This window comes from Zosterops lateralis (assembly GCF_965231275.1).
Source record: "Zosterops lateralis genome assembly, chromosome: 2".
NCBI lineage: Eukaryota > Metazoa > Chordata > Aves > Passeriformes > Zosteropidae > Zosterops > Zosterops lateralis.
In genome coordinates this window covers 100,793,697-100,806,389 of record NC_139763.1, presented here as the reverse complement: position 1 = coordinate 100,806,389, position 12,693 = coordinate 100,793,697, and the positions used below count along the sequence as shown (strand labels likewise).

The 12,693-nt window shown below is 48.4% G+C and overlaps 1 protein-coding gene across 1 annotated transcript in view; it reads left to right on the top strand.

Moving 5' to 3' along the window:
* CLPB (ClpB family mitochondrial disaggregase) overlaps positions 1–12,693 on the top strand; it is a 70,134-nt gene that overhangs the window by 43,231 nt on the left and 14,210 nt on the right. The window contains exons 7-8 of the mRNA XM_083884621.1: positions 5,363–5,477; positions 12,211–12,288. Coding sequence (XP_083740747.1) covers positions 5,363–5,477; positions 12,211–12,288 — 193 coding nt within the window. The remainder of the gene's footprint in view (positions 1–5,362; positions 5,478–12,210; positions 12,289–12,693) is intronic.

Here is a 12,693-nt window from a genome sequence, read left to right as displayed (position 1 = left end):
TCCATGATGTCTTCCCTTCAGGTTCCATGTCCCATATGCTTTAAAGAAGGAAAAGAAACACATTTGCCATTGTGGTTCCAATAAAAATGCCAGGAATCGGTATATTTGCAGAGCAGTGGGCTAATAGACAATGAGGGATCTGCAGCTAGATCTCTGGGATTTAAAATTCCTGTGCAGAGGCCTTGTTCGGTGGATTATCAATGGGTAGGAGAGGCCATCACAGCAGTGACGAGTGATGCCTCATCCCTAGAAGTGTTCAAGGCAAGACTGGATGGGGTTTGGAGGAACCTGGTCTAGTGGAAGGTGCCTCAGCCCATGGGGGAGGTTGGAACTGGGTGAGCTTTAAGATCACTTCCAACTCAGACCCTTCTGTGATGCCTTGTGAGCATCACCTCTCCAAGCAGCACAGATCAGCTGGGGCAGGGGACTCCCTGCATCCCACATAAGGGGCATTCCCTTGCCACCAGACCACAAGAGCAGAAGCTGAGGCGCAAGGGGACCAGGTTTGTTTCTGGCTGTTCCTCTGACATTATCAACCATAGCGTTTGTTCTATGGTTTTGGAATTTAAACTTGCATGCTACAAACCTGAGTTTAAGAACTTAGGATAAGTGGAGAATGAAGGTAATTAAAACTGTGTCAATTACTGCACTTAGGAGATACTACCATGAAATAAACCCACCAGGTGTCAACTGCTGCACTGTCTGTGCTCACCTCTGAAAGTCATTGCTCAGGCAGGAGTTCAAAAACACATTCCCCAGTGCCAAACCTCTGTCCTAAGTAGAGACAGGGTGATCTTTCTTCTGGGGCTCTCCATACTCCTTCCTGGCAAAGGAAATGCTGCTATGGCTGTCGTCTGTGGCCCTGATGGCTGCTTTTGTAGCCAGTAGCACTATGTGGTCCCTTTGGCAGCTCTGAGAGGTTTTCATAAAATCATGAAGGAAGGAACCTTAAAGCTCATCTCATTCCTTCCCACTGCCATGGACAGGGATACCTTCCACTAGACCTGGTTGCTCCAAATCCTGTCCAACCTGGCGTTCAACACTTCCAGGCATGGAACAGCCACAGCTTCTATAGGCAACCTGTGCCAGGACCTTGGAACCCTCACAGGGAAGAATTTCTTCCCATTATTCCATCTAACCCTTCCCTCTGTCAGTGCGGAGCCCTGACTTGTCCTGTGATTTCACACCCTTGTTCCAGGTCACTCTCCAGCTTTCTTGGAGCCCTTTATGCCCTGGCAGGTGTTCTAAGGTCTCCCTGGAGCCTTCCCTTTTCCGGGTATAGTCCCCCAGCTCTCAGCCTGTCTCCAGAGCACAGGTGATCCAGCCCTTGGAGTATCCCTGTGTTCATCAGCTTCATTATCCACTATCCCTCCGGTATTCCTCCCAAGCATGGCTGCATTTATGAGAAAACACTCCCAAGGGAAAAGGTTCGTGAGCACAACACCAGATCTTGAGGTAGTTCTCGTGGGTTTAAGGAAAGGTTAAAATGAACTTTCACTTCTACAAGCTCCACATAGAAGGTTGTGGCTAAATTATCCAACAGCCAGTTTTCAAATAACCAAAAGAGACATTTTTCTCATTAAATATGCTTAAACCAGCAACCTGGGAATGTTCAGGATGGAAAAATAAGCACATGAGTCACCACTGGAGGCTTGTTTTCTTGGAAAGGTCTATCAAAGGTGACTCACTGGGATGAAATGGACACCAGCTTCTGGTCAGGAGGTCTCACACTGCTGCTTCCAGAAGACGGTTAGGGAAAGGGCAACTTTAGGCTGGAATATCTCTTCCTGGCTGAAATATTCCTTAAAAATCCTTTAGCAGACACTGATGGAGACACGGGAGGTCACCAGATTGGTCTGACAGGGTGCAAAGAGGAGCCGAATGGCAAAGAGACTTGCAAAAGCCAAGCTCAGTCCAGGGGGTGCTATCCCTCCAGTGACATAAGAAAGACACCAGTTTCAAGGGCTTTTCCCTCCCTTTTAGTCGTAGATACACAAGTGCTTATTTAAATTTCTTCAGACTGTTTAGCACTGGGAACCAACTCAAGAGTCCTCAACAACCAGGCAAGTGTATTCTAAGCTCAGGAAAAGCACACACAGAGTTCTGGTTTGTTTTTTTAAAAGAATAAAGGAAATCAAAATAAATTAAAAATACATATGAAAACTCCTTGTTATTCTGTCACAAGGATATGTAAATAAAATCTATGGGATATGTCCATCCTCTAATAGTTCTGCCTATTCATTCTCTAGCAGTGATTAAAATGAGCAATAAATTCTCAAAGACTCTCAGTGGAATGCGGCTGCTGGGGAGGATGAAACCCCGGGAGCACCAGTTCCCCCCCAGCTGAATATTCATCACAGGCTGGCTTGGCAGTCTAGTGGTTTATATACAAGTACAATCATCTTCCTCAGGAACAGCTCCAGAGATATATTTCCTTTCTCTCCTCCAACTATTACTTAAGCATAAAAACCAAGGCAAGTTTCAAACTGTTCAGGGCAGGTTTCCTTATTGGTGCTGGGCTCGAGAGAGCATTTACCCAGCAGATAATTCTACCCCTCCTGTTCTTAAAGAGTTCAGTTATTTTATTCTCCACTTTTCTTCATTAAAACAACATGTGCTGGCAGTCCAGAAGCCCCCTGTGTCTTGGGCTGGTCCCACAGCATGGGCAGCAGGTGAGATGGAGATCCTGCCTCTCTGCCCCACTCATGTGAGACCCCACCTGTAAAATTGCCTCCAGCCCCAGGGCTCCCAACATCAGAAGGATGTAGAGCTGATGGAGTGAATCCAGAGGTGACAATGGAGATGCTCCAAGGGCTGGAGCCCCTCTACTCTGGAGAGAGGTTGGGAGTGCTGGGGGTATTCAGCCTGGAGAAGGAAAGGCTCCAGGGAGACCTTAGAGTCCCTGCCGGTGCCTGAAGTGGCTCTTAGGGAGCTGGAGAGAGACTTTGGACAGGGACCTGGAAGGACAGGACCAGAGGGAATGGTTTCACGCTGTCAGAGGCCAGGGTTAGATGGGATATTGGGAAGAAATTCTTCCCTGTGAGGGTGGTGAGGCTCTGACACAGATTATGCAGAGAAGCTGTGGCTGCCTCATCCCTGGGAGTGTTGAAGGCCAGGTTGGATGGGGCTTGGAGCAACCTGGTCTAGTGCAAGATATCCCTACCCGTGGTGAATGGTTTGGAATGGGATGGTCTATAAGGTTTCTTAATATCACTCTTCTGTGACTCCTTGACTGCCATGCCCACCCCAGTGACAGGCAGACAGCTTTTTTCACCTGCCAAAGCACAGACTGAGTCCTTCCCTTTTTAAAAAATAAGATTTCTGATGCTTTTGGCCTTGCATCAGGAGAATCTCTTAACCCAGGTGAGTGCAGAAGTCCAGTTGCCTCCAACATAAGAGCAGAGCACTGCTCCCTGCATTCCTCTTCAAGCAGGTAGCACCATTGTGCTCCACTTGAGTGCTGGGCTGAGCTAGACAGCTATCATCAGGACAATGGAAGATCAGCTGCCAGAGGGTGAGGACACAATCCCCACCAACACCATTGTACACCACAAAGCAAGGAGGTGGGAACAGCCAGATGTGTATGGAGTGGGGAATAGATGAGAAAGGAGTGGAAGTTTGAGTCTTATGTAAAGTCCAGGATTAGCAGAGCTTTTTCTTGGAGATTCTGTCACAGATGGATCTAAAATATGTTTTTCTTGGTGGGTTTTCTTGTCCCAGTGTTCCCTGTACAGTGTGAACCAAGGCAGATGCTCAGGATGCTCCAGCTGCATGACCCGGCTGCATGACCCAACTAGGAGCTGTGTTAGCACTTCAGGCCCACTGAGTAGCTGGCATGAGTGCAGGGCTCTCCAGAACAGATCCTGAGCAGAAAACAGTAGTGGGACAGCATGGAAAAAGCTCTAACACTGGTCTTTTACCCATGAAAGGGAGTCCCTACCCAGGACTTGTACTGTGTCAGTCTTCCAAGGAGGGAGGAAGAGGGCATTGCAGAGGAGGGGTATCCCTTCCTTCTCTTCCTGCACGTCTTACCCATTCTCCATAAACCCATGGGAATCATTGGGTGTCCTAACATGACTGATCACATCCCTGCAGTCTCCAAAAGGCCAGAGACGAGGGAGTGATAAAAGATTTGTCAGGATCCTACAGACAGGCGGAGATGTATGGTGAGGTCGTACCCTGCACTGGGGGGGATCAGCACAGGCAGGATGTCTGTCCAGAGCTGCTCCACTGGGATCTGCAGGGAAGTTTTTGCTCTGTGTGAGGATCAGGGCTGATGGCATCTCTATTACACGTGAGACTGATAGCACTGGCCAAAACTGGATTGTTCAGTATTTATTATTTTTTAACTTTCATCAGAATCACTACTAGCCCAGGAGATGTCAGCAGCTTGGCTGGAGGTTATCCACTCCAGCTCCAGCAGCTGGATCCTGCTGCAGCTTTGGCACCTACCTTCTGGCTTTGTTACAGGGTGTTTCCCCTTAGTGAGGTGGGTTCAGTGACAGAGACTGTTCTGTGAATGCAGTTACTCTCTTAGCAAACCCCATGGGCTCTTCATGTTCCATCTTCATCTGAGTCTGGCTTTGGGGGATCTTCCCAAGGCAATGGTCTCAGTGGGGAATGGCCATTTTGTGGCAGAAAGGATGCTCAGCTGCACTTTAGATAAAGATCTTAGAATCACAGGTTTGAGTTGGAAGGGACTTTACAGCTCCCCTAATTTCAACCCCCTGCCATGGGCAGGGGCACTTTCCACTAGACCAAGTTGATCCAAGCCCCATCGAACCTGGCCTTGGACACTGCCTGGGATGGGGCAGTCACAACTGCTCTGGGCAATCTGTCCCAGGACTTTACCATCCTTACAGGGAAGAATTTCCTCCCAGTATCCCATCTAACCCAGCTCTCTGTCAAAGTCCCTCTCTAGCTCTCTTGGATGTAAGGCACAGTGATACTCTGCCATCCCTGCAGGATCTGACTGGAGTCTTTGAACAGGAAATGATTGGAGGGTAGGAAGACAAATCTAGGTAGAACAGTCATGGCTTTATTTCCCCAAATAGACAGTGCCTAATGGTTAAGAGCTTTCGAGCAATGCCATTGCTCCCTCTTTGTCACCAGTACAGAAGTAGCACAGGGTCTGGTTTCCCATCAGCAGAGCAGGATCCCCATTCCCACTCCCCCCGACTTCCATCCATGACAGATCCAGAAATTTCCTCTTGTTAGGGCTGGTGCATCCAGACCAAACTGCATCTGCCCTGGGGATGCTCTGGCTCCATGTCAGAGAGATCCCCATACAGGGCTCTGACACCTGTGTACTGACCCAATGCTCTGTAAAGCCTCTGATCCCTATGTTTTCTTCCCTCCACAGTTCCAGGAGGAGCAGCGCAGGAGGGAGATGGAGGAACGGCGGAGATTCCCACTGGAACAGCGGCTCAAAGAACACATCATTGGTCAGGAGAATGCCATAGCCACAGTGGGGGCAGGTAGGACCCTTCACATGCTGCTGACTCTGCCCTCCCACACCTGTTCTGCAGGGAAGACAAGCTGTTCCCTCAAGCCTTGATCTGAGGCTGCCTCCAAGCAGCTCTGCAAGGTTGCTGGAGAATTCACAGTGGATGCCCCGTCCTTGGAAGTGTTTAAAGACAGGTTGGATGGGGCTTGGAGCAACATGGTCTAGTGGAAGGTGTCCCTGCCCATGGCAGGGGGTTGGAATGAGATGAGCTTGAAGCTCCCTCCCAACACAAAACTATTCTGTGATTCCATGAAATCAAGGATCCAGCAATCTGGGCTGGGTTTGATTTGCCAGTCCAAAGCCTCTGGATTCTGTCAATAATTCCCGACCCATCTATGCATCCCAGTTAATACTTGAAAATGGGACAGCAAAATTAGAGCTGTTGAGGCCAGGGCAGAACCACAAGGAACACGCTGTCAGAAACACAGACATTGCCTTTAGTTAACAAAGAGGAGCCCAGTGTGGGCTGGGAGCTGAGAAGGAGCCGGGAAGGAGATGGGAAGGAGTCTACACTCCTGCAAAAACAACAGCCACCCTGTGTGTTCAGAGAGCGGCAGTGCCTGGGGGAAGCAGCCCCGGCTAATTGGGGAGCTGTGATTAATGGGCAGTGCCTGTTCCTGACACAGGTGGCGTTTCTGCGCATTAACGTCCCTGCCTTTATGGAGGTTTTTCTTATTGAATTATAGGGAATGTGCTTGATACCCCTGCAGCCTCAGGATATTGGACCAAAAGGTAGTGGGAGACTCTCTGTCCCCTCCTCCCCCCCTTCCCTTCTGCCCAGTTTTTCTTTTCAGTTTGTTTTCTTTTTGTTTTCTGTCCAGATGGATCAATTCTGAGACAGGACTTTCTCTCTCAAGCACTTCCTCTCTATCTTTGCTTTCATTTTGTCCAGCCCAGCTGGTTTTTCTGCCTCTTTGTGGACCCTACATCCCTCCACTCTGCCCTCACCAGTGCCATTTGCTGGTGAGCAGACCTGCCACACGCCACATCTTCAGATCCACCGAGCCTGGCTGATATGTTTAATTTATAACTGGTGCCTTAATTGAATAATTGGATTTAATCCGTCACTCGATGCATGATCCAAACAGTCTCCAGAGGGGCTTAGCCAGGAATACAAAGGGAACGTGTGATCTGGGGTTAGAAGCACAAGGCCTGGAGCAATGGGGATAGAATGGAATCACAGAATTATGGAATCATTTAGAAAAACCCTCTAAGATCACCAAGTCCAGCTGTTATCCCAGCAACCCCCTGCAAGGGGATGCACCAGGAACGCTAGTGGGGAGCTCACTGCAGCCACAGCCCCAACAGCATGGCATCACTGCCACAGAGGGAAAATCCTTCCCCGTTGCCTCCATAGGATATAGCTAAGCCCTGCAGCACTCTTTTCTGCTATGTGGAGCAGGACAGGACTGGGAGAACGTGGGTGATGGTTAAATCTCCCAGCATACAAGGTTTCTACCAGTGCCTGACTGAGTGGGTGATGGTGGGAGGCAGCTTGGCCACCCGCCTCGATGGGTGTAGATGTTCAGTTCCTCTTAACAAAATCCCCATTAAATATTCAGTCTCCTGACCTCAGAAACAGGCAGGTCATTGCTGCCATCTCAGGGACTGCTGGGGTTCTCTAACTGGTACATACAAATGAGCAGCTAAAAGGCTTAGCGTTGTGTTTCCAGGCACTTCCATAAATGGTCAAGCTCTGGATCTGGTTAGGGCTGCTTTGCCTTTTCACTGGAAATTGCGGAGGCAGAAGGAAACAGCAACATCTTCTCTCTGAGCCTATAGGCTAACAGAGGCATTTTTCCCAAATACATATATGTGTATTTGTTTTTCAGTCTAATATCCTAAATATTATGCCAAGTAAATAAAACCTTTTCTATATGGACATGCCATGTTTGCCATCAATGCTCACTTGGAAGTAGGGTGGCTCAAACCTGTCACTTCCCCCTTGCAGGGGGAGAAAACCTTGAGGGTTGAAGCAATCTGTTCCAGCTTTTCCTGAAGTTGAATAAGGAGCAAGGAAAGAAAAGTGTTGTTTATTTTTTAAGTATTTTAAAGAAAGGGTAGTGCAGAAAAATCTATGATTTAATGATAAAATTCCCAATTTTGAGGAGCTGTGATGTTGAAATTAGTCAGTTTCAAAACTGTAGGAAAATGGATGAGCAGAACAATCATCCTGCTCTGGTCCAAAGGAAGCTGGAATTATTTTGGACAATACAGGATCCTTTATGAGGGCTGGTTTTTGATGTGTGTTGCTACCTGCAGGTCAGGTGAAACTTTGCAAGGACACAGCTTTGGTCTAATTTGGGGTTCCATAACCCTGAGCCACCAGCAGCAGGGCTGGAAGAGAGCTTCCTTGGGAATGCTGCAGACCCTGGATGCAGCACCTGGATCCAGGCAATGATCCCACGGCACATTTGGCCCCAGAGCATTCACCCTGTGGTACCCCAAACCCAGACGGGCCAAGGAGCCCCACAGAATGAATTGATTTGATAAATGGACATTTATTACACTCACAAATTGGCTGAAACCAATTTCAGTCACATCAAGTGCTGATAACTGCTGGGGTATTGATTTGTGTAAAGTAATACAGTGAATTTATCAGTTCAATAGCGGGCTGAAGGGCCTCTTGGAGACACAGGGCTGCAGTCACACCGTTACAGATGGATGAAATAAAGTGAGAGCGCAGCAGCAGTGCCAGGAACAGCTCCGCAGAAGAAGGCCCCAGCGTCATTATCATCAGCCTCTTGTTTTGGACATTGGGGCTGAATGTCATAATGAGATTTCAGCACAGCAGTGTGACCTCTCTCCTGGTAGTTAGTTAGTTAGTTAGTTAGTTCGTTCTGCCAGGAGAAAGGAAGGGGGCAGCTTTCCCAGAGGCAGAGCATGGATCTCATGCTGGGGTGACAATGAAGAGTGGTCAGCATGGGCAGCAGCTGCTTTGGGAGTGCAAACTCCAAGGAGAAGAGTGCTTCTGTGGCTTTCCTAGCTGAGATTTTCATCCTTGGACCTGGCACTGATGTTCTGCTCTGACCTGGGATGGGACTTTCATTCCTACTGCTGAAGTTGAACACTGCACAGGACAGGCTGAGAGAGCGTCCTCCAGCCCCAGTGATGGAATCTAGGGAGTGGTGTCCCTTCCCTAGGGATATCCAGATTTTTTTGAGTTTTTCCAAACCTCAAGAGTGCTATGTGCTGGAATAGCTAATCATTTTAAGGCTGTTTGTAGAAAAGCATTTACGCCTTATCACGCTGTTGATCTGACTAACCTGCTGACTAGTGACCATGGAACTGTTTGGCTTAGAGGAGACCTTAAAGCCCATCTCATTCCAACCCCCCTGACATGGACAGGGACACCTTCCACTAGACCAGGTTGCTCTAAGCCCAGTTCCAGCCTGGTCTTCTGGCACAACTTCTCTTGGCAACCAGTGCCAGTGCCTCACTAGCCTCATAGGGAAGAATTTCTTCCTAAGTATGATGTTCAGCATCTTCTGACAGAGATCACATGCTGAATATCAAGCTCTAACTTTATGGCAGTTTTTTAAGGGTTGTTTTATATCCCTGGAGTTGCTTTGAGTATTTATCCATAAACTCTGACATCCTGCTGCAGAGGGGAAGGGGAGAAGGCGACAGTTAACCCCACTGGCTTTGGACCCTGAACATGCTTGACCCTGTGAGTGGTCACTTCATGCCCCAAAGCAGAAGTTTATTACTTTTATTACCATTATTATCTTAGCTGAGATAGCTGCAGGAATTATTGGCGGTTGTGTTACTCCCCATCAATTTTTATGAAATTTCCCACCCCAGGTGTTTGACCTCCCATTCACTGCTGTAAAGGGTTGAGAAGGAACATGTGCAGCACTGGGAAGGGCACACAGAGGGATGCAGCAGACTCTTCTCTGCACTTCCCTGCCAGTGGCAGAGCGTTTTCTCCTCTTCATCTCCTGTGGTAGCTGTTTCCAGGGAACAGTGAGCAGCTGAAGGGCAGGACGGGATTCCCACCAGGTTTTGCCCAGGATTTTGAACAGAATCAAATTGCTGGCTGCAGCCAAGCTGGTCTGTTGTACTGATATGCCCAGGCAGTAAGAGATGGAGCCAGGCACCAGCCAGTGCTGCATCTGGCCTTGTGCCCAAGCTAATTAAGCCTTGGCAGGAGTCAGGATTCATTAGAGTAGCCAGGAGGACAAGTAATGCATCAGCCTGTGTCCGGGCATGGAATGGCAAGTTCTTGTGGCTCTGGGGTCCAGCTCCCACTAAAGGCCCAATCCCAGTGCTCAGTGCCATTTCTGAAGGGATTGGAACTGATGGCCTTTAAGGTGCCTTCCAACCCACACCTTTCTACAATTACATGATTCTACATGCCTCGGATTTAAGGTTAAATTGGGGATTTTTTTGATATTTGGACATCCATGCAAACCTTCATCCTCATCCTGAGCTACCACTGCCTTTTGGGAAGCCCTTCTGGCTTTCCCTGCAGACGTTACACGGATTAGGAATTCAGTTCCACTCTCTTCCTTAGTGGCTGCAGTGGTTAATCACCCTCATTATTAAAATTGTTCTGCTTTATTTGTAGTTTGATCCTCTTGCGCCAGCCCCTGGAGCACCTTAATTTTCTCTGTAGCTGAGCAAGTTCAGTGCCTTCTTGAGGAGATCCTTAATGAGTGTGGTCAGGTCACTCCTCACACCCCTCGTCATTAACCCCAGCTCATTGATTTGTTCTTGCAGTGAGCCTTTGCTCTTGTTTTCCTATTCCTCACCAGATCTGCTGGCTCCCATGCTTCCTGGGTCTCCTGGAGTACAAGCATGGACTCTGAGGAGCTCAGTTTCATGCAGGTCTTGCAGCTCCAAATTCCCAGGAGACCCCTCCATGCATCTATACACTCCAATATCTCACTTGAGCTGCTGCTGTTTAACATCTTCCCAATGTGTCCCTGCTGGCAGAGGCAGCATTTCTGTGTCAGGCTGTAGGCTGTGACATTCCATTTCTTTCTATATGCAAAATGGAAATATTGTTTAAATATTTTTATATGCAAATCTTCTTATGTGCAAAATGGCGCTATTTATTTCCCATGTCAGTTTGCTCCCCCCTGCAAGAACTCTTGGCATGCCAAGCCTAGGATGCCTTTTCTTAGATGTTTTCTATTTATCATACCACATCAAGAAAAGGGTTTTGTGGACTGACTTTGAGACTGAATTTAAGAATTCCGCAGATTTAAAAGCCACTCTTGTGCTCTCCTGCCAGCTCAGGGAAGAAAACAAACCCACAGCTCCCCACAGAGCCAGCCAGTGCCTCGTTCAAGGGAGACATAGGACTGAGGCATAAGGACAGAGGCTGGGGAACAGGATAGTGGCCAGAAGGAAATGAGGGAGCTGTGTTTTGAGGGTGGCAATCACAAAGAGAAGTGGGTTTATTCTTTCCTGGCTTTATTCCTGCTTTTGCTGTGAACACCACTGAAAGGCAGCAGAGGCCAAGCTTTGCCATGCCTGTGTGCAGCAGCATTCCAAGACCTTTAAGCCACAGCTCTGCCAGTGTTTTCCTTCTGCTCATCCCACCTCCAGTGCTGCTGTTTTTCCCTGCTACCTTCAACTTCCTGTCAGTTACAATTTTTGGGCATCTTTCTGTTTTCATGCCCTGCTTCCTAATGCGCCACTTTTTGAGTTTGGCTGGATCTGGGAATGCCATGCACCAATCATGAGACCTTGCTGGGTGTGAGGGGTCCTGAGTCTGTACCGTGCTTCTTCTCTCTTACAAAACACCTTACAAGATTTACAGGCTGGATTGAAATACTGTGGATAAAGCAGAAGGGCTGGGATGAGAGTTAATCTCTCACATTGAACTAGAAGTTGGTCTGATCCAGGGGAACCACTTCTGTGTTCCAGAGACCACATCCAACCAGCAGAGGATGAGATTTGATCTTTTTACCTCAAAAGCAGTTCCTCCTCCTTCAGATAAGCCCAGTGCAATGATGTTACTGGTTTGGTGAGCACGCTCACAGAGACTGAGGCTGCTCTGGGGGGCTGAAGAGCACCTTGGGGAGCCGTGGGCACCCATGGGGGTAGGAGCCATCACCCACTGTGCACAGCAGATACATGTCTGTCCTGAGAAAGGGCTGTGCTGGTCAGACTGGGAGTTTGGGAGGGAATCAGAGCTCTTGGCTTTCGTAAAATTTTCCACTGGTATCTCACCCAGGATGCACTTGGATGCTGCTGACCAGAGAGGCACTGAGATAATCACCACACTTTTCCCAATCCTTGCACCAATTCAGAGTGTTTGTGACCTTCAGCCACCTCTCTCTTCCCATTCCACGCCAGAAATAACCTATAAACCTCTTCAAAACTGATGTTTTTTCCTCACAGAAAGGTTGCACTTGGGAGCTGGCGAGGCAGAGTGCCTCTCCATCCCTCTGTCCATCCATCCATCCTTGTCCCCCCCCTGCACCGTCTCCCTGGCAACGCTGAGTGCACATCCTGGAAAACTTTATCCGAAATCTGCTCTGGGCAGCTTTCCAAATCCATGCTAACCTTATTAGGTGTCTCTGGGGCCTTGGCTGGCTAATCAAATTAGAGAGCACTAATGGCAGGGAGGACTGGGAGTGGGTAGAGAGCAGTAAAACATAGTGTATACTTAGTGATAATTACACTTGCTTTGTGGCATTGATTTATATGTTTCCCCCCCTCTTTTTTGTTTTCATTGTCTTCAAATGCAGCTATTCGGAGGAAGGAAAATGGCTGGTACGATGAGGAGCACCCGCTGGTGTTTCTTTTCTTGGGATCATCTGGAATAGGTAACATTTGGGTTGTGATGAGGGGGACAGAGAGCCCTGAGGAGAGGGGGGTGGAAGCTGTTGTAGGGCTGCAGGGTCTGAATAAAATACCAGTTAAACACAGTGTCATCTTTCAGCAGGTCACCCATCATCCAGCAGGGTGACCACAGCTGGACACCAGCACACACAGACACATCCAGCCTCGTGCTGAGTTATCCCAGAGGACAGCCCCCCTCTGAGTCTCAAAAAAGGACAATTTTCAGAGCAAAAGTACACCTTTAACAACTTTGTGGTGAAAACCCCTCTATTCCAGTGGGAATGGTGGGATAATAGTAGAAATTTGCTGCCTGCAAACTGAGTCTCTGTTTGTCTGCTCCTGTGGGCACAGATTGCTTTGGAATGACAGGATTTTATTGACACCGATAA